Source organism: Thalassophryne amazonica, chromosome 18, assembly GCF_902500255.1.
Source record: "Thalassophryne amazonica chromosome 18, fThaAma1.1, whole genome shotgun sequence".
NCBI classification, from domain to species: domain Eukaryota; kingdom Metazoa; phylum Chordata; class Actinopteri; order Batrachoidiformes; family Batrachoididae; genus Thalassophryne; species Thalassophryne amazonica.
Window position 1 is genome coordinate 74,148,295 of NC_047120.1, and position 27,969 is coordinate 74,176,263.

The 27,969-nt window shown below is 41.6% G+C and overlaps 1 protein-coding gene across 1 annotated transcript in view; it reads left to right on the forward strand.

Annotated features, from left to right (window-relative positions):
• LOC117530638 (bone morphogenetic protein 2-like) overlaps positions 1-27,969 on the forward strand; it is a 39,891-nt gene that overhangs the window by 5,098 nt on the left and 6,824 nt on the right. Inside the window, exons 3-5 of the mRNA XM_034193520.1 lie at positions 2,038-2,222; positions 25,109-25,248; positions 25,495-25,611. Coding sequence (XP_034049411.1) covers positions 2,038-2,222; positions 25,109-25,248; positions 25,495-25,611 — 442 coding nt within the window. The remainder of the gene's footprint in view (positions 1-2,037; positions 2,223-25,108; positions 25,249-25,494; positions 25,612-27,969) is intronic.

Genomic DNA, 27,969 nt, shown 5'->3' on the forward strand with positions numbered 1-27,969 from the left:
ACCCCGTGACGGAGCGAGAGGGCCGGCGGCGGCCCCGCCGCCATCCGCACCAAGACCCGCCGCAAAAAAAGTACACAAGCAACCACAAATCAATCAAAACAATAAACAACCAACAAACAAACCGAAAAGCAACAAACTCCCGAAAAGGAAGGAAAAAACGCCACCTCACCTGAGCTGCGTCACACTCACACCCGCACCCTCCACTCACGCTCAGACTCCCAGCATGCACCAGTCAGAGAGAGAGAGAGAGAGAGAGAGAGACAGACCTAACCTCTGCTAGGATTCACACAGCAGCAATTAAGGAGCTGAAGTCCGTAGCTGTTGCATTTAAAGATTAATAAAAGTAAAGTACAGTTAATTAAGATAAAAGAAACGATCCCAACCTTGTATCAGTAGAAGAGCAGAGAGAAGTCCAGGCGCCGAGGACTCAATCCATTCACAGGGGCGGGAGCGGCCGCCTGCTCTTCCTGCAATCTGATTGGCCACCCTGTATGCTTCTCCATTGTCATTGGCTATTGGTCATGTCAATCATTGTGCTCAATGTAAGTCTCCGTTGTGATCAAATGGAAACAAAACTGAAACCTAGAATAAGACTGCGCCGTGTATGAAACACTACAGAACATTTATTTTGACACAAATTCAGGAAGTGGCTCTGCAGCTGCGCCGATTAAATGCTGTAGCTTCACCGATCACGGTGTTGGTTTGAGAACACTGTATATTTCCATAATCTCTGTAAATATCGGAGGGCCGGCCCACGCACGTCTAAACGTGCAGCGGCCCACCAGGCAAATGCCCAAAATCACAGATTACCAGTCCGAGCCTGTCCTCAGTTCCCAAACGCTTATTGAGTGTTGTTAGAAGGAAAGGTGATGTAACACAGTGCTAAACATACCACTGTCCCAGCTTTTTTAAAACGTGTTGCAGGCATCCATTTCAAAATGAACAAATATTTGCACAAAAACAATAAAGTTATCAGTTTGAACATTAAATATCTTGTCTTTGTGGTGTATTCAATTGAATATAGGTTGAAGAGGATTTGAAAATCATTGGATTCTGTTTTTATTTACATTTTACACAACGTCCCAACTTTATTGGAATTGGGGTCGTAAATTCCTTCATTGTTTTGTTTTGTTTGTTTTTTTCACTCAGGGTCACCACAGCAGATCAAAGATGGATCTGCATGGTGATTTGGCTCAAGTTTTACAGTGGATGTCCTTCCTGGCACAACTCCACTTGACATTGAGAATGGGCAGTCTTGAACCAGGAACCTTTGGACACCATGCTGCCCTCGGGTTGGTCTCTGCAGGTGTTTGTATATTAATGAGGACTTGCCTAAACAAATGATGTCATATTCGAGTATGCTAATTAACGCATTCATTTGTATAAATGCCCAGGCAACCTGAGATCTTTAATCACAATATATGAGCCTGAAAGCCACATAATCCAAACCTGTGCACTCTAAAACATTCCAGCCTCGTTTAGTTATGTGCTACCTCTCTTTAACCAGCCCATCTCACGTTTTGTTTTTCATGCTCCCATGATGAAATGAGTCAAATTTTCATGACGGGGTTTTTAATAGATTAATGTATATTTTGTGCTGCTGAATCACGACTTGCTGTGAGACCAGGTTGAAAGAACTCTTAAAAGTTTTGGATGTTGAACTCATCCAAAACTTTTAAGAGTTCCTTGTGTTAACGAGAGGGAGCAAGTGGACATAACTAAATGAGGCTGCAATGTTTTAATGTGTCTATTTTTTATTTTATTTTTTATTTTTATTTTTATTCATTTATTTATTTATTTTTTGGTGAAGTTCTTCATTGAAGAGGAGCTTTTAATTTTTTTTTTTTCCTGTCTTTGAAGCTGCTCTCGGATCATTTTCACCTCAGCTTTGTGTTTGCGCCATTAATCACTTCAAACATCTGAAGGAGAACTGAATCCAGCTGCAGACCCACAGACCGCTTCAGTCCGCTGACATGACCCGCGATTGCTGTGCGTGTGGCTCGTGTTCGCCGTGCCGCTCGTCACCGTGCACGGCAGATCCGCGGAGAGGAAGAGGGGCGCTCTGGAGGCGCTGCTCCGTGCGCACGACTTGCCGCGCGGTCCCGCCGCGGCCCCGAGCAGAAAACCGCCTCAGTTCATGGTGGATCTTTTTAACGCCGTCACGTCGTCCGGCCAAAAGCAGATTCTGGAAGGAAACATAGTGCGGAGCTTCGAGGAGAGAGGTGGGTTTAGCAACAACATTTATATAAAGTGTCAATTTCACAAACTAATGAACGATGTGACGAACGTGCGTAAAAGTGCCAAAGCGCACGATTATGCACGACCTTAGCTGAGATAGATAGATAGATAGATAGATAGATAGATAGATAGATAGATAGATAGATAGATAGATAGATAGATAGATAGATAGATAGATAGATAGATAGATAGATAGATAGATAGATAGATAGATAGATAGATAGATAGATAGATAGATAGACAGACAGACAGACAGACAGACAGACAGACAGACAGACAGATACTTTAAACATCCTCAAGGGGAAATTCAGCTATCCTATAGCTCATAATTAAAAACACAACCATCTAATAAAAAACGTATGTAATCTAAACAACACACCACTTACATATAACAAAGTATGTGTAAATACATGAAATTAAAAGTGCTGCATAGTGTAAGCAAATAAAACTGTTGCACGTAAGCCCAAAAGTCTCTGGAGGTGAAAAGATAAAAAGAAAAAATTAGATAAAAAAAAAAATCAGATTGGAGGGAGGTTGTAGTGGTGTCAAAAAGTCTCATGGCTGTGGGTCCAGCAGCACAGTGAGATGAACCATCCACTGCTCCTTTGTCTGACCAAAAACGCTGTGAGAGGATGATTCACATGTGCCCCCTCCACCACAGTTGTCAGTGAGTCAAGCCTCCTGCCCGGCACTGAACTGGCCTTTTTTACCAGCTTGTCCAGGCACCTGCTGTTTTTGTCATCCTGCCTCCCCAACATCCAGCAGCATCACGCCGACAGTCTGATAAAAGATGAGCAGACATCATTTAAGTGTCCTGAGGAAGAAGAGGCAGCTCTGCAGAGCGTCCGTGTACACAGACCAGTCCAGTTTATTGTTCAGAACTACACCCAAATATCTGTAGTTCTGGACAACTTCAATAATGTGCATAATTTTTTATGGAAATTGGAGCAACTTTAACTTTTGAGCCTCGTTCAAACTGAAACTGACCTTTGTCACCACTACAGCTGTTTTTGCCTCATAACTCCAGAACTCTCAGTCACAGATTGTCCAAACTGTACCTTTTTGGAATCATTATGATCAGACAAATAATGTGGTGTAGTTTTCAACATGATTGGAGCATTTTAACATTTTGACCTCTGTGTAATTCTTCATTGACCCCGAGCTGGTTCCAGCTGCCACCCTGTGATGGCTGTAATGTATTTTTGTGTAGGTCATGGCACACTGAGGCTGGATTCTAAGTGTTGTTTCATCACCTTAAGTGGTACTGATTAGGTCAAAATTGATGACTGGTTCATGGACTAAAAGCTTCAACAAGGTCCCTGTATTCCGCATCCTGTCCACTTCGCACACGTGCACCACAGCTGTATCATCTGACAACTTCTGAATGTGGCAGGACTCAGAGTTGTATTTGAAGTCAGATGTGTATAGTGGGAACAGGATTGGAGCCCTGTGGAGCCCCCACACTACTGTCCAATGTCTCTGAAACACCAGTCCTGATGTGAGACAATGTCCAAGAAGTTAAGTAGGGGGACACACCCATACTTTCAATCTTCGCTGTCAGTATGGGGGTGCTGAATGCGATTAAACACACTGGAAAAGTCAAAGAACATAGTCCTCACATAGGAACCAGACTCCTCCAAGTAGGCATGTACCCAGTACCCGGTACAGCACATACAGCGTCCTGCACCCCCATATGTTCCTGGTATGCAAACTGAAGGGGATCTAATTCCTGTCATAATGTGTGATGTTAATGCCACTGGCCTTGACATCAAGATGTTTCCCACATCACCAGGACTCTCTCCATCTGCAGACTCATCTTAGAGAGCCTCTGTTAACCCCCAAAATGTGAACCAGCTGCAGACTGTGAGTTATCCGCAAACTGTTAATCAAAAGACATGAATACTGAAAAATATCTCCCAAAATGTGAACGCGGGTCTCACAAAATTTATAATATATATTTTTTTTCAGTTTAAGTAATTTATGGGTTTCAATTTATTCATCAGTTACTGCAGGAAATCTTGATTGCAAACCCTGTCACCACAAGAATGATCTTTTTTTTTTGGGTGGGGGGTCACTTCAGCCGGTGAGGTGGTGAGCTGAGCCCCGAGCAGCTCTCGCTTGTGGTGTGACACGCGCAGTACCGCTGGGCATGTCCCGCTCTGGGGACAGTGACAGGAGTTTGACTGGGGGTCCACCTGTCAAATGGTAATGGAGGTGTCAAGCTCAGAGAGGACAGAAACCTCCACTGAAGACTCAAGTTAGAAAGATATTCACAGATTCAACGTTAAGACAAACGTTGTAGAAAAACAAACAACACAGAGGAAAGCAGACAATGACCAACATCCCTATTTTTATTCATATGAGCTGTCCTCTGAGCTGGAAAAATAACATTGATCTGAACGAGCAGGCAGCTGAGAAACAAAAGTGAAGAGACCATCTACAAAGTGCAAAAACAAGACAGCAGAAAAATATTCAATAAATTCAGGTGTGGTGTCACCGAATTGACTGCACACATCAGTGGGGTCCTGCTGGTTATACTACGGCACTCAGTTTGTAAAAATGCACAAAAATTGAATTTTAGTGATTTTTTTTATCTTTAAAATAAGTAATAAAATGAGCAATAAAATTCACTAATTCACTAAAATGCTGGGGAAAGTGTAATGCACGGACCCACACCAGGGGGCGTAAATGACCGGACAATAGATATGCCAATAAATACAATTTATTGTTGCAAATGTGCACAACAGGTCAAATACTGCTTCTAGTCAGTCAATCACAGTTACAAAAAGGTGACGTGTGGGCAGGCCAGAGGGTAGGAGACGCCTATCCAGAGAAGAGCCGGGACCCACAAGGTTCCACCGCCAACGGAGACCTGCAATATATCGAAGCCATCAAGTCCTGAATCCCCAGGTGGCCTCTGCTTCCAGCTGTCAGATCCGGTACTGCTGGCAGGAACAGACACAGGTGAAAGGTGGTTGTGTGTACACCCAGCAAACAGTCAGCCAAAAAGCACAGTTCCTTCCTGACGGAAAAAAAATCCACCACTCCCAGAAAACAGGAACACTGAGAACGTGCAGTACCAACAGTATACTTAGCGATAAGGAAAGTGAGGAGTGGGAACACCAACTCCTTCCAACTTCCACAAACCCAGCTCCAAGCTGCGAGTATACCAAAGGTTACGACTGTAAAAATCAGTAGCAATTAATGTGCGTACGGCACAAAACGGCTGAGTTAGTTTACCTGCGTGGTAAGCTGATAACTCAGCAGAGGTCTGATGTCTCTCCCATGCTTTTCTGGATGGTGGTGAATGATGATGATTACTGACAGCTGTCAGTCCTGGCTCCTGGATGGCAACTGTGCCCTCTGGTGCCTGAAACCCAACAACAGGCAGGGCGCCCTCTGGCGTTGGCCAGCAGTACCTCCTCTTCGGGCGGCCCACACAACATAAAATTCAGTTAGTTATTCACAGTTTGCAGCAAAATGATTAACAGTTTGCAGATATTCACAGTTTGCAGCTGATCCACCAGCATACACATCACTCGTGATGTGAAGCAAGGCAGGGGTGTTTCTCTTATTTATAGATCTAGGTTTAGCTTAGTAGCTGTTGGGGGTCACAAATATAACTCATATGAACATCTGATTCTCTGATCTGCCCACGATGCAACATATTGCCAAGGTCAGAAGAATAAAAATCAGCCATATTACTTTGTCACTGTATATAGGCCTCCTGGCCCATACTCTGAATTCTTAGATGAATTTGGTGTGTTCATCTCTAACTTGTCAACAAGTGCATATAACATTCTGTTTATTACTAACTTTAAGTTCATATAAATAAGCCTTCTGATCCTCTCTGCAAATCATTTATGGAAATTGTGGATGTGTTAGGATTTCAGCAATACATTCAGGACTCGATGCACATTAGTGTAAATACCCTGGATTTGGATCTTGCGTATGGTATCGCTGTCACGAATATTGACATCACGCCCCTTGCATCAGTGGTTTCTGATCACTCACTTATCAAATCAAATCAATTTTATTTATATAGCACAAAATCACAACAAACAGTTGCCCCAAGGCACTTTATATTGCAAGGCAAAAGCCATATAATAATTACAGAAAAACCCCTACGGTCAAAACGACCCCCCATGAGCAAGCACTTGGCGACAGTGGGAAGGAAAGACTCCCTTTTAACAGGAAGAAACCTCCAGCAGAACCAGGCTCAGGGAGGGGCAATCTTCTGCTGGGACTGGTTGGGGCTGAGGGGAGAGAATCAGGAAAAAGACATGCTGTGGAAGACAGCAGAGATCAATCACTAATGATTAAATGCAGAGTGGTGCATACAGAGCAAAAAGAGAAAGAAACACTCAGTGCATCATGGGAACCCCCCAGCAGTCTAAGTCTATAGCAGCATAACTAAGGGATGGTTCAGGGTCACCTGATCCAGCCCTAACTATAAGCTTTAGCAAAAAGGAAAGTTTTAAGCCTAATCTTAAAACTAGAGAGGGTGTCTCTGTGTAGGCTCTCAGTTGTCCAGGTGGTTTCCATAGTAGAGAAGCTTGAATCTTCAACTGGACTGGGTTGCATGACATCAATCAATCAATCAACTTTTTTCTTATATAGCGCCAAATCACAACAAACAGTTGCCCCAAGGCGCTCCATATTGTAAGGCAAGGCCATACAATAATTATGAAAAACCCCAACGATCAAAACGACCCCCTATGAGCAAGCACTTGGCAACAGTGGGAAGGAAAAACTCCCTTTTAACAGGAAGAAACCTCCAGCAGAACCAGGCTCAGGGAGGGGCAGTCTTCTGCTGAGACTGGTTGGGGCTGAGGGAAAAAACCAGGAAAAAGACATGCCGTGAAGGGGGGCAGAGATCAATCACTAATGATTAAATGCAGAGTGATGCATACGGAGCAAAAAGAGAAAGAAACAGTGCATCATGGGAACCCCCCCACAATCTACGTCTAAAGCAGCATAACCAAGGGATGGTCCAGGGTCACCCGATCCAGCCCTAACTATAAGCCTTAGCGAAAAGGAAAGTTTTAAGCCTAATCTTGAAAGTAGAGAGGGTATCTGTCTCCCTGATCTGAATTGGGAGCTGGTTCCACAGGAGAGGAGCCTGAAAGCTGAAGGCTCTGCCTCCCATTCTACTCTTACAAACTCTAGGAACTACAAGTAAGCCCGCAGTCTGAGAGCGAAGCGCTCTAATGGGGTAATATGGTACTACGAGGTCCCTAAGATAAGATGGGACCTGATTATTCAAAACCTTATAAGTAAGAAGAAGAATTTTAAATTCTATTCTAGAATTAACAGGAAGCCAATGAAGAGAGGCCAACACGGGTGAGATATGCTCTCTCCTGCTAGTCCCCGTCAGTACTCTAGCTGCAGCATTCTGAACCAACTGAAGGCTTTTTAGGGAACTTTTAGGACAACCTGATAATAATGAATTACAATAGTCCAGCCTAGAGGAAATAAATGCATGAATTAGTTTTTCAGCATCACTCTGAGACAAGACCTTTCTGATTTTAGAGATATTGCGTAAATGCAAAAAGGCAGTCCTACATAATTGTTTAATATGCGCTTTGAATGACATATCCTGATCAAAAATGACTCCAAGATTTCTCACAGTATTACTAGAGATCAGGGAAATGCCATCCAGAGTAACGATCTGGTTAGACACCATGCTTCTAAGATTTGTGGGGCCAAGTACAATAACTTCAGTTTTATCTGAGTTTAAAAGCAGGAAATTAGAGGTCATCCATGTCTTTATGTCTGTAAGACAATCCTGCAGTTTAGCTAATTGGTGTGTATCCTCTGGCTTCATGGATAGATAAAGCTGGGTATCATCTGCATAACAATGAAAATTTAAGCAATACCGTCTAATAATACTGCCTAAGGGAAGCATGTATAAAGTGAATAAAATTGGTCCTAGCACAGAACCTTGTGGAACTCCATAATTAACTTTAGTCTGTGAAGAAGATTCCCCATTTACATGAACAAACTGTAATCTATTAGACAAATATGATTCAAACCACCGCAGCGCAGTGCCTTTAATACCTATGGCATGCTCTAATCTCTGTAATAAAATTTTATGGTCAACAGTATCAAAAGCAGCACTGAGGTCCAACAGAACAAGCACAGAGATAAGTCCACTGTCCAAAGCCATAAGAAGATCATTTGTAACCTTCACTAATGCTGTTTCTGTACTATGATGAATTCTAAAACCTGACTGAAACTCTTCAAATAGACCATTCCTCTGCAGGTGATCAGTTAACTGTTTTACAACTACCCTCTCAAGAATCTTTGAGAGAAAAGGAAGGTTGGAAATTGGCCTATAATTAGCTAAGATAGCTGGGTCAAGTGATGGCTTTTTAAGTAATGGTTTAATTACTGCCACCTTAAAAGCCTGTGGTACATAACCAACTAACAAAGATAGATTGATCATATTTAAGATTGAAGCATTAAATAATGGTAGGGCTTCCTTGAGCAGCCTGGCAGGAATGGGGTCCAATAAACATGCCGATGGTTTGGACGAAGCAACCAATGAAAATAACTCAGACAGAACAACCGGAGAGAAAGAGTCTAACCAAATACCGGCATCACTGAAAGCAGCCAAAGATAACGATACATCTTTGGGATGGTTATGAGTAATTTTTTCTCTAATAGTCAAAATTTTGTTAGCAAAGAAAGTCATGAAGTCATTACTAGTTAAAGTTAATGGAATACTCAGCTCAATAGAGCTCTGACTCTTTGTCAGCCTAGCTACAGTGCTGAAAAGAAACCTGAGGTTATTCTTATTTTCTTCAATTAGTGATGAGTAGAAAGATGTCCTAGCTTTACGGAGGGCTTTTTTATAGAGCAACAAACTCTTTTTCCAGGCTAAGTGAAGATCTTCTAAGTTAGTGAGACGCCATTTCCTCTCCAACTTACGGGTTATCTGCTTTAAGCTACGAGTTTGTGAGTTATACCATGGAGTCAGACACTTCTGATTTAAAGCTCTCTTTTTCAGAGGAGCTACAGCATCCAAAGTTGTCTTCAAAGAGGATGTAAAACTATTGACGAGATACTCTAACTCCCTTACAGAGTTTAGGTAGCTACTCTGCTCTGTGTTGGTATATGACATTAGAGAACATAACGAAGGAATCATATCCTTAAACCTAGTTACAGCGCTTTCTGAAAGACTTCTAGTGTAATGAAACTTATTCCCCACTGCAGGGTAGTCCATCAGGGTAAATGTAAATGTTATTAAAAAATGATCAGACAGAAGGGAGTTTTCAGGGAATACTGTTAAATCTTCTATTTCCATACCATAAGTCAGAACAAGATCTAAGATATGATTAAAGTGGTAGGTGGACTCATTTACTTTTTGAGCAAAGCCGATAGAGTCTAATAATAGATTAAATGCAGTGTTGAGGCTGTCATTCTCAGCATCTGTGTGGATGTTAAAATCGCCCACTATAATTATCTTATCTGAGCTAAGCACTAAGTCAGACAAAAGGTCTGAAAATTCACAGAGAAACTCACAGTAATGACCAGGTGGGCGATAGATAATAACAAATAAAACTGTTTTTTGGGACTTCCAATTTGGATGGACAAGACTAAGAGACAAGCTTTCAAATGAATTAAAGCTCTGTCTAGGTTTTTGTTTAATTAATAAGCTGGAATGGAAGATTGCTGCTAATCCTCCGCCACGGCCCGTGCTACGAGCATTCTGACAATTAGTGTGACTCGGGGGTGTTGACTCATTTAAACTAACATATTCATCCTGCTGTAACCAGGTTTCTGTAAGGCAGAATAAATCAATACGTTGATCAATTATTATATCATTTACCAACAGGGACTTAGAAGAGAGAGACCTAATGTTTAATAGACCACATTTAACTGTTTTAGTCTGTGGTGCAATTGAAGGTGCTATATTATTTTTTCTTTTTGAATTTTTATGCTTAAATAGATTTTTGCTGGTTATTGGTGGTCTGGGAGCAGGCACCGTCTCTACGGGGATGGGGTAATGAGGGGATGGCAGGGGGAGAGAAGCTGCAGAGAGGTGTATAAGACCACAGCTCTGCCTCCTGGTCCCAACGCTGGACAGTCACAGTTTGGAGGATCCAAGAAAATTGGCCAGATTTCTAGAAATGAGAACTGCTCCATCTAAAGTGGGATGGATGCCGTCTCTCCTAACAAGACCAGGTTTTCCCCAGAAGCTTTGCCAATTATCAATGAAACCCACCTCATTTTTTGGACACCACTCAGACAGCCAGCAATTCAAGGAGAACATGCGGCTAAACATGTCACTCCCGGTCTGATTGGGGAGGGGCCCAGAGAAAACAACAGAGTCCGACATTGTTTTTGCAAAGTTACACACCGATTTAATGTTAATTTTAGTGACCTCCGATTGGCGTAACCGAGTGTCATTACTACCAACGTGAATTACAATCTTACCAAATTTACGCTTAGCCTTAGCCAGCAATTTCAAATGTCCTTCGATGTCGCCTGCTCTGGCCCCCGGAAGACAATTGACAATGGTTGCTGGTGTCGCTAACTTCACATTTCTCAAAACAGAGTCGCCAATAACCAGAGTTTGATCCTGGGCGAGTGTATCGTCGAGTGGGGAAAAAACGGTTAGAGATGTGAACGGGTTGACGGTGTACACGGGGCTTCTGTTTAGGGCTACGCTTCCTCCTCACAGTCACCCAGTCAGCCTGCTTTCCCGACTGCCCGGGATCTGCCAGTGGGGAACTAGCGGCGGCTAAGCTACCTTGGTCCGCACCGACTACAGGGGCCTGGCTAGCTGTAGAATTTTCCACGGTGCGGAGCCGAGTCTCCAATTCGCCCAGCCTGGCCTCCAAAGCTACGAATAAGCTGCACTTATTACAAGTACCGTTACTGCTAAAGGAGGCCGAGGAATAACTAAACATTTCACACCCAGAGCAGAAAAGTGCGGGAGAGACAGGAGAAGCCGCCATGCTAAATCGGCTAAGAGCTAGTAGCTACGCAACCTAGCGGATTCCTAAAAACACACAAAGTGAATAATGTGTAAATAATTTAAAGGTGATTCAGCAGAAGGAGTGCCCCAATCAAGGCACCAAACAGGCCATGAAGCAGCACAGGCAACGCACGACAACAGTGCTAAAAGAGAAAAATAAAAAAAATAAAAACGAAAGCGTTAGCAAGCTAGTTAGCTTGCCAACGCTGATGAAAGTTAGCTGATAAAAGTGCTCCGTCGCGATGTTTCGGCCGTTAGAGGTCTTCCTTAGGCGTTGGAGCACAGTAAAAAAGTAAAAAAAAAAAAAAAAAAAAAAAAAGTAAAAAGGTAAAAAAGTAAAAAAGTAAAAAAGTCTTGAAAAAGACTGTTAATTCAAGTCCAAGTGATAGAGAAGCTAAGTGGTTTGGGAGCGGATTCTGTCATGTTGAATTAGCAGCCAGAGAGAGACCAGCCAGTGACATCATAGTAGCTCTCTTGACATGAGGACGTTTCGCTTCAAATCACAGAAGCTTCCTCAGCTAAAATTCTTGCTCTGGTAGTCTGACTTCTGTCTTGACTCTTGTAGAGAAGAATAAACCAGAAGCCAACAAAAGCTGGAGTTTTTAACCTAACCAGACCCCACCTACCGAGAGGCTGACTGCTATAGGCTAGTGACTAAACAATAGCTCTAATTAGCACCTATTGTGGTCTAGTTAGCACTCTCCTAATGACAGGATGGAAGCCTTCCCTGATGGCTCCCTTGACGACTCTCCTGATGACGTGAATGACTCATTACCATGAACAAAAGACTGAAACTGCTTTGACCTGAGTACCACATTGTAAACAGGGGACAAAGCATGTCTGAGACCCGCTCCGCGGTTAAGGCTGGGTTTCAACTGTTTTACAGAGAATGCTTCCTTGACACCTCTCTCAAACCATTTCTTCTCTCTGGCTAAGATTTTAACTTCCTTGTCCTCAAATGTGTGGTTAGTGTCTTTCAGGTGGAGATGAACTGCAGACTGAGGTCCACTGGTGACCTCTCTGCGGTGCTGGTATAGCCTCTTGTGTAAAAGTTGCTTCGTCTCACCTACGTAGTGTTCATTACAGTTTTCCTGACATCTGATATGATACACTACATTGCTCTGTTTGTAACTAGGGATCCTGTACTTAGGGTGAACTAATTTCTGTCTCAAGGTGTTGACTGGTTTAAAGTAAACTGGGATTTTGTGCTGTCTGAAGATCCTCTGTAATTTTTCCCCCTACTCCTGCTAAATAAGGGAGAGACACTCATCTTCTTCTTGTCTCCGTCTCCGGTCTATCTGGTCTCTTTGTTTTCGGGGACTTCTGCACTTTGTCCAGGGACCAACATGGGTACCCACATACTGTGAGGGCTTTCCGTACAAGTTGTTGTTCTTTAGCCCTTCCCTCTGCAGTTGTTGGCACCTGTAGGGCTTTGTGTTGAAGTATCCTGATCACCCCGAGCTTGTTTTCAAGGGGGTGGTTTGAGCCAAAGAGCAGATATTGGTCAGTGTGAGTTGGTTTTCTGTAAACCTCTGTCTGGAGCTGCCTGTTCTCTCCAATCGTAACATCACAGTCCAAGAAGGCTAAATGATTGTTTCTGGCATCCTCACGTGTGAACTTGATATTGGAGTCCACCGAATTGATGTGTTCTGTAAAGTCCTCGACCTCCTGTTGCTTGATTTTAACCCATGTGTCATTGACATATCTGAACCAGTGACTGGGAGAGATGCCCGTGAACGACGTCAAGGCTGTCTTCTCCACTCGCTCCATGTACAGATTGGCCACAATGGGGGATACCGGAGACCCCATCGCACAACCATGGATCTGCCTGTAGTAATTCCCCCTAAACAGGAAATACGTGGTGTTAAGACAGATCTCCAAGAGTTGGCAGATGTGGTCTGGTGTGAGTTTGGTCCTTTCAGGTAGAGACACATCTTCCAGCAGTCTCTGCCTCACAGCTGAGAAGGCCTCAGCGGTGGGGATGCAGGTGAACAACGAAGTCACATCAAATGACACCATAGTTTCATCTGCCTCCAGCTGCAGGTCCTTGATCTTGTTCACAAAATCTTGTGTGTTCTCCACATGGTGGTCTGAGTTACCCCCTAGAGGAGCCAAAATCCACTTGAGGTGCTTGGCCAAATTGTATGTGATGGAATCTGTGCTACACACAATAGGCCTGAGTGACACATCCTGTTTGTGGATTTTGGGCAGTCCATAGATGCATGGAGTGGCGTCCCCCGGGTACAGTCTGTAGTATGTCTGCCTGTCGATGAGTCCCTCTTTCTCCAGGTTTTGGAAGCAGCTAATGATTTTCTTCTTATAGCCACTCGTGGGGTCTCTCTTCAGACGTTTGTATGTACTGGAGTCATTGAGCAAGTTCTTGATCTTGGCCTCGTAGTCCGATGTGTTCAGGACCACCGTGCATCTGCCTTTATCTGCTGGCAGGATAAGGATGCTTTGGTCCTTCTGCAGTGCACTGCAGAAAATTCTAATAATTATAATTATAATTATGGAGTATAATTACTCCATAATTAACCTTAGTCTGTGAAGAAAACTCCCCATTTACATGAACAAATTGTAATCTATTAGATAAATATGATTCAAACCACCGCAGCGCACTGCCTTTAATACCTATGGCATGCTCTAATCTCTGTAATAAAATTTTATGGCCAACAGTATCAAAAGAAGCACTGAGGTCTAACAGAACAAGCACAGAGATGAGTCCACTGTCTGAGGCCATAAGAAGATCATTTGTAACCTTCACTAATGCTGTTTCTGTACTATGATGGATTCGAAAACCTGACTGAAACTCTTCAAATAGACCATTCCTCTGCAGATGATCAGTTAGCTGTTTTACAACTACCCTTTCAAGAATTTTTGAGAGAAAAGGAAGGTTGGAGATTGGCCTATAATTAGCTAAGATAGCTGGGTCAAGTGATGGCTTTTTAAGTAATGGTTTAATTACTGCCACCTTAAAAGCCTGTGGTACATAGCCAACTAATAAAGATAGATTGATCATATTTAAGATCGAGCATTAATTAATGGTAGGGCTTCCTTGAGCAGCCTGGTAGGAATGGGGTCTAATAGACATGTTGATGGTTTGGTGGAAGTGACTAATGAAAATAACTCAGACAGAACAATCGTAGAGAAAGAGTCTAACCAAATACCGGCATCACTGAAAGCAGCCAAAGATAACGATATGTCTTTGGGATGGTTATGAGTAATTTTTTCTCTAATAGTTAAAATTTTATTAGCAAAGAAAGTCATGAAGTCATTACTAGTTAAAGTTAAAGGAATACTCAGCTTAATAGAGCTCTGACTCTTTGTCAGCCTGGCTACAGTGCTGAAAAGAAACCTGGGGTTGTTCTTATTTTCTTCAATTAGTGATGAGTAGTAAGATGTCCTAGCTTTATGGAGGGCTTTTTTATAGAGCAACAGACTCTTTTTTCAGGCTAAGTGAAGATCTTCTAAATTAGTGAGACGCCATTTCCTCTCCAACTTACGGGTTATCTGCTTTAAGCTGCGAGTTTGTGAGTTATACCACGGAGTCAGGCACTTCTGATTTAAGGCTCTCTTTTTCAGAGGAGCTACAGCATCCAAAGTTGTGCTCAATGAGGATGTAAAACTATTGACGAGATAATCTATCTCACTCACAGAGTTTAGGTAGCTACTCTGCACTGTGTTGGTATATGGCATTAGAGAACATAAAGAAGGAATCATATCCTTAAACCTAGTTACAGCGCTTTCCAAAATCAAATCAAATCAATTTTATTTATATAGCGTCAAATCACAACAAACAGTTGCCCCAAGGTGCTTTATATTGTAAGGCAAAGCCGTACAATAATTACGGAAAAACCCCAACGGTCAAAACGACTCCCTGTGAGCAAGCACTTGGCGACAGTGGGAAGGAAAAACTCCCTTTTAACAGGAAGAAACCTCCAGCAGAACCAGGCTCAGGGAGGGGCAGTCTTCTGCTGGGACTGGTTGGGGCTGAGGGAGAACCAGGAAAAAGACATGCTGTGGAGGGGAGCAGAGATCAATCACTAATGATTAAAAGCAGAGTGGTGCATACAGAGCAAAAAGAGAAAGAAACACTCAGTGCATCATGGGAACCCCCCAGCAGTCTAAGTCTATAGCAGCATAACTAAGGGATGGTTCAGGGTCACCTGATCCAGCCCTAACTATAAGCTTTAGCAAAAAGGAAGGTTTTAAGCCTAATCTTAAATGTAGAGAGGGTGTCTGTCTCCCTGATCCAAAGCGCTCAGACTGCAGAAAGACTTCTACTGTAATGAAACTTATTCCCCACTGCTGGGTAGTCCATTAAAGTAAATGTAAATGTTATTAAGAAATGATGAATGAATGAATGAATGAATGAAAACTGTTTATTTCGAACATTTGATACAACAACAATTACAAGATAGATCAGTAAAGACAACAACAAAAAAGTTCCTACTGTGTACCCAACATGTCCGAAAAGGGGTAGGGTGAAGCATCAGCTTATTTATCCCTACCTCTTCTTCCCCACAACCAGTAATACCCTTTGCCACATATACACATAGATTCCTACACACCTAAACCGATATCAATATATATATATATACATATATATACACATACACATACATATATACATACACACATCAACATACATACACATATACATATATACACATATATATACACAAACATAAATATACACCTACACATACCTACTTACATACAAAATACTATATATTTACAAGCCGAAGCAAAAAACAAAAACACCCTAACCCTCATTACCTTTCCTCCTCCCTATACCCAGAAAAAAACATATTTTTTAATCATTAGTGATCGATCTCTGCCCCCTTCCACAGCATGTCTTTTTCCTGGTTCTTTCCCTCAGCCCCAACCAGTCTCAGCAGAAGACTGCCCCTCCCTGAGCTTGGTTCTGCTGGAGGTTTCTTCCTGTTAAAAGGGAGTTTTTCCTTCCCACTGTAGCCAAGTGCTTGCTCACAGGGGGTCGTTTTGACCGTTGGGGTTTTTCATAATTATTGTATGGCCTTGCCTTACAATATAAAGTGCCTTGGGGCAACTGTTTGTTGTGATTTGGCGCTATATAAAAAAAAAGTTGATTGATTGATTGATTTTTGTACCGCTGTTTGAACTGGTTCATGCTTGGACATTGCTTGAGCCCCACTCCCAGTCTGTTCCACATCCTCACCCCACAGACAGAAATACAGAAACCTTTTAATGTTATTCGTGCCCACTGATGCTTTAAATTAAATTTCCCCCTCAGACTGTAATCCCCTGATCTGTTAAAAAACATATTTTTAATATTTGCTGGAAGTAAATTGTTTATTGCTTTATACACAATTTGTACTGTTTGAAAATGAACCAAGTCTGTGAATTTTAAGAATTTGGATTGTAAAAACAGTGGATTTGTATGATCTCTATAGCCAGTATTATGAATAATTCTTATAGCTCTTTTCTGCATTACTGATAGTGATTGTGTTGTACCTTTATAAGTATTACCCCATACCTCTGCACAGTACTGTAAATATGGTAAAACCAGTGAGCAGTAAAGAATGCGGAGTGAGTTGTGGTCCAGAATATGTTTCGCTTTGTTTAGAACTGAAATGCTTCTTGACAGTTTACTTTGTATATGTTTTATATGAGTCTTCCAGTTTATCTTATCATCTATTATCACCCCCAGAAACTTATTTTCATGTACCCTTTCAATATCTACCCCCTCGACTTGTAACTGAACCTGTATGTCTGTATTACAATAGCCAAATAACATGTATTTTGTTTTACTTAAGTTTAATGATAATTTGTTTCTGTCAAACCATATTTTCAATTTTCCCATTTCTATACTGATCCTCCTCAGTAACTCCTGCAAATCCCCCCCTGAACAAAAAATGCTTGTGTCATCTGCAAATAATACTAATTTTAATATTTTGGAAACATTGACAATATCATTTCTATAAATTAGAAACAGTTTTGGACCCAATACTGACCCTTGTGGGACGCCACAAGCATTGTCCAAGCATGATGATGTATATTCCCCCAACTTCACAAACTGTTTTCTGTTACTTAAGTAGCTTCTCACCCAGTGCAACACCAACCCCCTAATCCCATACTGTTCAAGTTTATTGATTAATATGTCATGATTAATTGTATCAAAAGCCTTTTTAAGGTCTATAAATATTCCAACTGAATGTAATTTGTGGTCTATGGCGTTTGTAATCTCCTCAACTGATTCTATTAATGCAAGTGATGTTGAACTATGTGCTCTGAATCCATATTGACTATCAGTAAGTAATTTATGTTTATTTATAAATTTGTCTAATCTATTATTGAATAACTTTTCTAATAATTTGGAAAATTGTGGAAGCAAAGAAACAGGTCTATAATTTGTGAAGTGGTGTCTATCCCCAGTCTTATACAGTGGCACAACCTTAGCTATTTTCATTTGATTGGGAAATTTACCGGTTTGAAATGATAAGTTACAGATGTATGTTAATGGTTCTACAATCCATTCAATGACCTGTTTTACCACCACCACATCAATTTCATTTAAATCGGTAGATGTTTTATATTTACAATTATTCACAATGTCTATAATTTCTTTTCCATCCACTGCTGTGAGGAACATTGAACAGGGATTTCTTTCTATGAGATTATTATCCCAATCCTCAGGTTGGGAATCGGGAATTTTTTCTGCCAAGCTTGGTCCAATATTTACAAAAAAATTATTAAAACCGTTGACTACCTCATCCTTATTTTCCTTCTTGACATTATTATCAATGAAATACTGAGGGTAACTCTGTTTTTTATTACCATTTTTGATAATGCTATTTAATATATCCCATATTCCTTTAATATTGTTTTTGTTATTATATAATATGTTACTATAATATTCCTTCCTACATACCCGTATAATATTAGTTAATCTATTTTTGTATTTCTTATATCTATTTTCTGCCTCTTTAGCCTTTAGTTTTATGAATTCTCTATACAGTGTATTTTTCTTATTACATGCATTTCGTAACCCTTTCGTCATCCATGGTCGAGCTTGGATTTTTTGTTTTCTGTAGTCTTGTTTAATTGGACAATTTTTATCATATAATGATGTAAATATTTGTAAAAAAGTTTCATATGCACTATCAACATCACTTTCACTGTCTACCTTTTCCCAGTTTTGCTCCTGTAAATCCTTCTTTAGTGTGTTCATGTTTTCCTCTGTCCGCACTCGCCTGTATTTTATTTTCTCCTCTGGCTGATTCCGCCGATGGTTTCTATTATAAACAATGAAAACTGGTAGATGATCACTAATGTCATTGATTAATAATCCACTCACAGTGTTATTCTCAATATCATTGCTGAATATATTATCAATTAAGGTGGCACTATGGGATGTAATTCTGCTTGGCCTGGTGATTTTTGGATATAAACTCATACTGTACATTATACTGATAAATTCATCTGTTATTTTATGCTTATTTGGATTGAGCAGATCAATATTTAAGTCACCACAAATGAACACAGTTTTTTGATTAGTTTTTGAGAACATTTTTCCCATACAGTCAGTGAATGTTTCAATACTAGATCCTGGTGCTCTATATATACAGCTGACTAATACATTTTTGCTTTTTTCTTCACATATTTCAATAGTTATACATTCTAATAAGTTATCAATCACAGTTGTCATATTGTCTACTATTTTATAATCCATGTTCTTATCCACATACACAGCCACTTCTCCTCCACTCTTATTTTTTCTGTTTACACAATTAAATTCATTTCCATCCAGTTCAAAATCCATTCCTTTATCTTCATTGATCCATGTTTCTGATATAGCAATTATGTTAAATATTTTTTTAAACTGACTTAAATATTCTTTAATGTTGTTAAAGTTTGCATATAGACTTCTGCTGTTGAAATGGATTATTGATAATTTGTTATCCGTTTTAATGATCCGATTAAACTGTTCATCTGTATAATAGCAACAACTGTCATTGATATTTGAGAAGAAATTATTGTCCGGGTCTATATCGTGCTCCAAGTCCAGTACATTGTGGTCTGTGTATTTAAATGTTCTCAGTTCTACTTTTCCATGATCAGCAATCCTTTGAGTTATATCCTTCTTGTCTCCAGATGTAGATGAATAGGTAGTAGATGAATAGGTTCCTCTGGTCTGTGTCATGGTGTTGTGATGTGTTTGTGTCCTCATACCTTATTGGTCATATTTGTCCAGATCCTCGCTTTAAGAAACACTATTGTTCATATTTGTCCAGCTCCTCGATGTTCCTTATTGCCATGACTTTTGCTTGTTCTGGTGATCCGTTCAGTTTGATGAATATTTTACAGTTTGAAGTCCATGTGTGCTGGATTTTTCCCTGTTTCTTCAAGAAGCGTGCTTTCCTGGCGATGTCGGCATTCCGTTTGGTGAGATGTTCATTGATGAATACGTTTGCCCCTTTCAGTTTTCTTCCTTGTTTTAACAGTGCTGTTTTGTGTTTTCTGTTGATGAATCTCATGATGACGGTTCATTTATCACCGTCATTTCTCCGGGGCAGAGGGTGGCATGCTTCAATGTTATTTAAATCCATTTCTATACCTTTAGATAGGAGGAAATCAGCAACCTGTTTTTCCACAGAGCTGACCTCCTGTTCACTGGGATCCCCTCCGCTCTCATCTGTTACCGCCCATGCGTAGGACCGTGGTTTGATATGAAGACCTGTGATGATGACGTCGTTAATTCTGGTGTACTGCTCCAATTCAGCCACTCTATTTTCCAGCTGCACCAGATGCCGGTCTTTCTCGGCATTCTGGAGCCGTAATGCCTTCACCTCCTCCACCAGATCCATAATTGATTTCTGTTGCTGCTTCACAACAGAAATCTCCTCTGATAGAAAGTCCAGAGATTTTTTAATATCATCACCTTCCTCCGCTGTCAGAACCTTCTTAGGCCCCATGGTCGGCTTATGAGCAGCTTGTCGATCGCCGATGTTAACAGCCTGCGTTGTTTGTCACCGGGATGGATCTGCACTGCGCTGGTGCCGCGCGGCCTCGGTGTTTCCGCGCTGATGGATCCGCGGTGGCTGCACGAGGCCTCGGGGAAGCGGCACTCGTGACGCGCGGCTCTAATGACGCAGCGCGCGGCCTCAGTGAATTCACCACGTTGGGCGGGCCTCGGACGTTGTTGCTGTCCAGTCGCGGGGCTAAGTTGCCGGTTGAGGTGGTATTCCCACTGTCCGGGTTGGCAAACACCGGCGTGGCAGATGGCAACTACAAACACCACCTCTGAAAACTCAGGTACAAACTTTTTGCAGCTCGCTCTGACGACACGCAGCTCTGACTGACTGTGCTCTCCACAGGTGCACGTGAATCCATGATCAGACAGAAGGGGGTTTTCAGGGAATACTGTTAAGTCTTCAATTTCCATACCGTAAGTCAGAACAAGATCTAAAGTATGGTTAAAGTGGTGGGTGGACTCATTTACATTTTGAGCAAAGCCAATTGAGTCTAATAATAGATTAAATGCAGTGTTGAGGCTGTCATTCTCAGCATCTATGTGGATGTTAAAATCGCCCACTATAATTATCTTATCTGAGCTAAGCACTAAGTCAGACAAAAGGTCTGAAAATTCACAGAGAAACTCACAGTAACGACCAGGAGGACGATAGATAATAACAAATAAAGCTGGTTTTTGGGACTTCCAATTTGGATGGACAAGACTAAGAGTCAAGCTTTCAAATGAATTAAAGCTCTGTCTGGGTTTTTGATTAATTAATAAGCTGGAATGGAAGATTGCTGCTAATCCTCCCCCTCGGCCCGTGCTACGAGCATTCTGGCAGTTAGTGTGACTCGGGGGTGTTGACTGATTTAAACTAACATATTCATCCTGCTGTAACCAGGTTTCTGTAAGGCAGAATAAATCAATATGTTGATCAATTATTATATCATTTACTAACAGGGACTTAGAAGAGAGAGATCTAATGTTTAATAGACCACATTTAACTGTTTTAGTCTGTGGTGCAGTTGAAGGTGCTATATTATTTTTTCTTTTTGAATTTTTATGCTTAAATAGATTTTTGCTGGTTATTGGTGGTCTGGGAGCAGGCACCGTCTCTACGGGGATGGGGTAATTTGGAAAATACCCAGTCAGTAGACATTGTTGTGGATAGTTTAAACTCAGCGCTTAAAACAACACTTGACATGATTGCGCCACCTTTTTTAAAACCATGCCCCCCCCCCCCCCCCCCCCCCCCAAACACAGTCACCTTGGTTCAATAATTACTTGCGTGACCTCAAGCATAAGGCAACACTTATCCATGGACAACAACATGTAAGTCGCTCTCCTTTTACAGCACAAGATTTGATGGATTACTTCGAGAAGAAAATAGAAGACATTCGATTAAACATATCCCAGCATGCCTTAACCCAGCCACTACACCCTGCTATTGAGGTGGGCGGCATTACTGAGGTATTATCTAAATTTACAGAATTTGACAGTATCTCACTAGGTGTGCTGACGAAACTTGTAACGTCTACAAAAAGCACAATCTACTTATTTGATCCTATACCAACAAAACTGTTTAAGGACCTGTGGCCCACTCTTGGGCCGACTGTGCTGGAAATTATTCATCTTTCTTTAACTTCTGGATCTGTTCCTAATGTTTCAAATCTGCAGTGATTAAACCGTTACTTAAGAAACCTAATCTTGACCCTGGTGTATTGAAAAATTATAGGCAGATATCAAAAATATTATTTTGCTCTAAAATTCTGGAAAAAGTGGTGTCACGGCAGCTCGTAGACTATCTTACTGAGAATAATCTTTTTGAGCCACTGCAGTCTGCTTTTAGAAAATATCATTCCACAGAGACGGCTCTCACTAAAGTGGTGAATGATCTTCTGCTTACAATGGATTCGGACACCACTACGGTTCTGGTGCTGTTAGATCTCAGTGCTGCGTTTGATACAGTGGATCATCATATTCTACTTGATAGGCTGGAAAATCATTTTGGGATTACTGGAAGTGCCCTTGCGTGGTTGATGTCATACCTGACCAGTCGTTCTCACTGTGTTTTTTACAATAAAACTACCTCTAACCTTAGTTACATGAAATTTGGGGTTCCACAGGGGTCTGTCTTAGGCCCCCTGCTTTTTCCCATTATATAGCACCTCTTGGGCACATATTGCGGCGTTTTCAGATTACCTTTCACTGCTATGCAGATGATACTCAGTTATACATGCTGATAACTGTAGGGAATCCCCATCATATAAAATCCCTAGAGGATTGCCTTACATCAATGAGAAGCTGGATGTCTAGCAAATTCCTATTTTTATAGTCTGATAAGACTGAAATGATGGTTCTTGGTCCAGTGAGACATTAGCATCAATTTGACCAGCCTAGGCTCGTGTGTCCTTGGGGTAATTTTTGATCCTACGTTGTCCTTTGACCTCCACATTAGAGATATTACTAGGACTGCTTTCTTCCACCTTTGAAATATAGTGAAGATTTGTCCCATCCTGTCTATGGCTGATGCTGAGACCCTGATTCATGCATTTATCTCTTCTAGATTGGACTACTGCAATGTTCTATTTTCTGGTTTACCACAGTCCAGCATTAGGGGTCTCCAATTGGTTCAAAATGCTGCAGCCAGACTTTTGACACGAAGCAGAAAGTTCAACCACATTACACCCATTTTGGCGTCTCTTCACTGGCTTCCTGTCCCAATGAGATCAGATTTTAAGGTTCTGCTACTAGTCTATAACAGTGATTTTCAACCTTTTTTGAGCCGCGGCATCCTTTTTGTATTTACAAAATCCAGCGGCACACCACCAACCAAAATAATATTATAATGCTATTACCTGTGGTTTTGCGCAAAACCCAATTATTGCAATAGAAAATTGATACAGAAAACACCGCATTTCGAAAATCCCCAAGCATTTTGCGCTCTGATCTCAAGTAGGGCTGTCACGATTAGGAATTTCTGGAGACAATTAATTGTCAGACAAATAATTGCGATTGACGAATATATTGTCTATTTTTTTTCTTTTTTTCCCCTTCTTTATATTCTACTATTGTAGTATAATTACACAACTCTGGAAGAACGTTTGGCTTCTGTGAGTGGAGAAACTGGGAATGGTGCAACATTTTTATTTTTATCTTCATTTTACATACAGTCCCAACTTTTTCTGATTTGTGGTTGTTTCTGTTGCATTTCTGAAATTATTTCTCCTCATCAATCACGTTTTGTGCTTAAACACTGCATTAAGCCCATATTGAACAAATAAATACCTTTGGAAAGTAACAGCTGTTAAAGTTCAGAGTTCTCACCTGCTTTTTGTGATCTGTGCATCTGAACATTGTTTTTTTTTTTTTGTGGCTCAGTTCATTCATATATTCTCATTTTTTAAATATGTTTTTAAAGCTATTTGACCGTTTATTTCATCTCATGATCTCATAAATTCAGCATACGACGCGCACATGGTGTGAACAGGACGGTAACGGCAGAATCACACCTTTAGAGAAAGTTCAGAGAGAAGTAAAGGCAGCTTCACGTTTTCGTTTTGTTAACGTTCACTCGGGTTAAAATCCTCTCTCTGCTCCGCACTCGCTGCGCACTGAACGTGTCGCGCCTGCATTCAGGAATCTCCCTCACCCACCCCCTCCCTCACCCATCCCCTCCCTCACCCACCCCCTCCCTCGTAGTCTGCAGCCTGTTAACTCCGCGCGCACACACACAGGCACAGACACACACACCGGCAGCTCCGCATTTTAGACGCGGCTTTTGAAGGAGACGACACTGTTTTAATCAGCCGTCAGCCTCCTTGTTATTGTCCCGCCTTAAGACGAGAGCGAGTCTGCAGCACGTTTGACATCAGATTTTGAGTCGTTTTATGCTTTGTGGATAAAATAAATAATTCACAGTAATCGCGAATATGAAAAATAATGGCGAATATGAAAAATACCCACGGCACCCCTGACAATCGATCACGGCACCCTAGGGTGCCGCGGCACCCCGGTTGAGAATCACTGGTCTATAAAATTGTTCATGGACTGGTACCTCCCTACCTAGCTCACCTAATTAAACCTTACGTACCAGCCCAGGCTCTGCGTTCTCAGGGTGCAGGACTACTTTGTGTCCTTAGGGTGAATAAGAAGTCTGCGGGTCACAGAGCTTTCTCTTATCGTGCCCCTGTTCTGTGGAATGATCTCCCTGCATCAATAAAACAGTCAGATTCTGTGGAGACGTTCAAGTCCAGACTTAAGACACACTTGTTTTCCTTTCGTATGGCTAGCATACTGGTATAGTATGTTACTATGTTTTTTACTTTTAAATTCATTTTATTAGTAATTGGAGCGTGCCGCGGCCTCAACTTTATCTAAATTCTGGGTATTTTAGTGAAGTTTAGGGCTAGTGGCCGGTGATCACCTTAGTATTTCTTCTGTTTTACTTGTTGTTTAATGCTGATCAATTATACTGTATTTGTTGTCTTTCTGATGCCTGATTCTGACTTTTTTTCTCTCTGTTTGAGGTGCAGCTCCATCCAGAGATGGGTGTGGTGTCTGTTTCTGAAACCCTCCTGTCCTGTGCACCAGCAACATTTCCTGTATATTTGTTTTGTGAATTGTTTTGTAATTCATGTTGGTTGCATGGCCAAGCAGAGGGTGACCCATTTGAGTCTGGTCTGCTTTAATATGCACCTTTAATATGTATATGACATGAGTGCATGTGCACTTTAACTTGATGTGCCTTGTTTGTTTGATTGTCTGCATCTTATGCATCTGACAGAAGTTGCTCTCAATAATTTCATCGTTCAGGTGACTGCACAATGACAGTAAAGATATCCTGTATCTTGATAAAATAAACATGGATTCTTTTGTTTTTGCAGGGCAGGGAGGTGAGAGGTTTCATCTCTTCAAACTGTCAACTTTCGGCAGAGAAGAGAGGATGATGAAAGCAGAGTTCCGCTGGTTTCGAACCAAGCAAATGTTTGACTTCAGGAGTTCATATGGACCTCATTTCTACAAGGTGAAGTTATTTTTGTGCGCCAGTATTTTGTTATTGGTGTAACTGAGCCACATTTAGTCAAAATTATAGATTTATTTCATCTCTGGAGAGCAGAGCTGCAGTTTGGCTGAAGCTCCCAAAGGGCATAAGTTCATTTTCCTTCTGTAAACAGTAAGGAGATGTGCTGCTCTCCCTGCAGGTTTTTGTGGTTCTGTTGTGTCACAGCCTGATTGTGATGGTACTTTTATTTTCACTGCTTCTCTCCAGGTGGATCTGTATGAGGTGCTGGACACCCGAGAACAACCACTGAGAGGAAATCTTATCACCTCACGACAGGTTCCAGTCCACACACAGGGCTGGGAAGTCTTCAATGTCACTCAGATGGTATGCCCCCAACTCCACTGGTTTGGGTTGTTGTTGTGGCGACATCACCACACATGAGTCTAAGTATTTTAGCTGCTCAGTCATAAAATCATTTCCTCAAAGGTGTCCACAAAATCAGAGAGAATCAGTCTCAAAGCAACAGTTTTTATTTTTTGCCGGTAAAAATCCATAGTTGTCAGGAACAACAGGACAGCTTCAAAAGAGACAATGACTGACAGTGGATTTTTATACATTCCAGGGGTCAGCGACTCCTCCCAAATGGGCTGACCTTTCAAAACTTAGCACTTCTTACACCAAACAGTTATTCGTGACATCATTTTTGACATCTTTTTGCTTGCTCTTGCTTGCCTCTACTGGTGGTTGGCTCTCACTGCGGTATTGTATCACTTCCTGTTCCGGAGCACAGCGGTGTTTTTCTGTATCTGTTAGCTGTTTAATCTGCGCAGTTAGATTGATCTAGTTATCTAGATAACGATTTGTTTCCCAGTGTAATCTTCACGTGCCTTAACTAAAGCACTCCTTCTGCTGAATCACCTCTAAATTATTTACACATTATTCACTTTGCGTGTTTTTAGGAATCTGCTAGCTTAGCGTAGCTACTAGCTCTTAGCCGATTTAGCATGGCGGCTTCTCCTGTCTCTCCCGCACTTTTCTGCTCTGGGTGTGAAATGTTTAGTTATTCCTCGGCCTCCTTTAGCAGTAACGGTACTTGTAATAAGTGTAGCTTATTCATAGCTTTGGAGGCCAGGCTGGGCGAATTGGAGACTCGGCTCCGCACTGTGGAAAATTCTACAGCTAGCCAGGCCCCTGTAGTCGGTGCGGACCAACGTAGCTTAGCCGCCGTTAGTTCCCCTCTGGCAGATCCCGAGCAGCCGGGAAAGCAGGCCGACTGGGTGACTGTGAGGAGGAAGCATAGCCCTAAACAGAAGCCCCGTGTACACCGCCAACCCGTTCACATTTCTAACCGTTTTTCCCCACTCGACGACACACCTGCCGAGGATCAAACTCTGGTTATTGGCGACTCTGTTTTGAGAAATGTGAAGTTAGCGACACCAGCAACCATAGTCAATTGTCTTCCGGGGGCCAGAGCAGGCGACATTGAAGGAAATTTGAAACTGCTGGCTAAGGCTAAGCGTAAATTTGGTAAGATTGTAATTCACGTCGGCAGTAATGACACCCGGTTACGCCAATCGGAGGTCACTAAAATTAACATTGAATCGGTGTGTAACTTTGCAAAAACAATGTCGGACTCTGTAGTTTTCTCTGGGCCCCTCCCCAATCGGACCGGGAGTGACATGTTTAGCCGCATGTTCTCCTTGAATTGCTGGCTGTCTGAGTGGTGTCCAAAAAATGAGGTGGGCTTCATAGATAACTGGGGAAAACCTGGTCTTGTTAGGAGAGACGGCATCCATCCCACTTTGGATGGAGCAGCTCTCATTTCTAGAAATCTGGCTAATTTTCTTAAATCCAGGGTTGGGACCAGGAAGCAGAGTTGTAGTCTTACACACCTCTCTGCAGCTTCTCTCCCCCTGCCATCCCCTCATTACCCCATCCCCGTAGAGACGGTGCCTGCTCCCAGACTACCAATAACCAGCAAAAATCTATTTAAGCATAAAAATTCAAAAAGAAAAAATAATATGGCACCTTCAACTGCACCACAGACTAAAACAGTTAAATGTGGTCTATTAAACATTAGGTCTCTCTCTTCTAAGTCCCTGTTGGTAAATGATATAATAATTGATCAACATATTGATTTATTCTGCCTTACAGAAACCTGGTTACAGCAGGATGAATATGTTAGTTTAAATGAGTCAACACCCCCGAGTCACACTAACTGTCATAATGCTCGTAGCACGGGCCGAGGCGGAGGATTAGCAGCAATCTTCCATTCCAGCTTATTAATTAATTAAAAACCCAGACAGAGCTTTAATTCATTTGAAAGCTTGACTCTTAGTCTTGTCCATCCAAATTGGAAGTCCCAAAAACCAGTTTTATTTGTTATTATCTATCGTACACCTGGTCGTTACTGTGAGTTTCTCTGTGAATTTTCAGACCTTTTGTCTGACTTAGTGCTTAGCTCAGATAAGATAATTATAGTGGGCGATTTTAACATCCACACAGATGCTGAGAATGACAGCCTCAACACTGCATTTAATCTATTATTAGACTCAATTGGCTTTGCTCAAAATGTAAATGAGTCCACCCACCACTTTAATCATATCTTAGATCTTGTTCTGACTTATGGTATGGAAATAGAAGACTTAACAGTATTCCCTGAAAACTCCCTTCTGTCTGATCATTTCTTAATAACATTTACATTTACTCTGATGGACTACCCAGCAGTGGGGAATAGGTTTC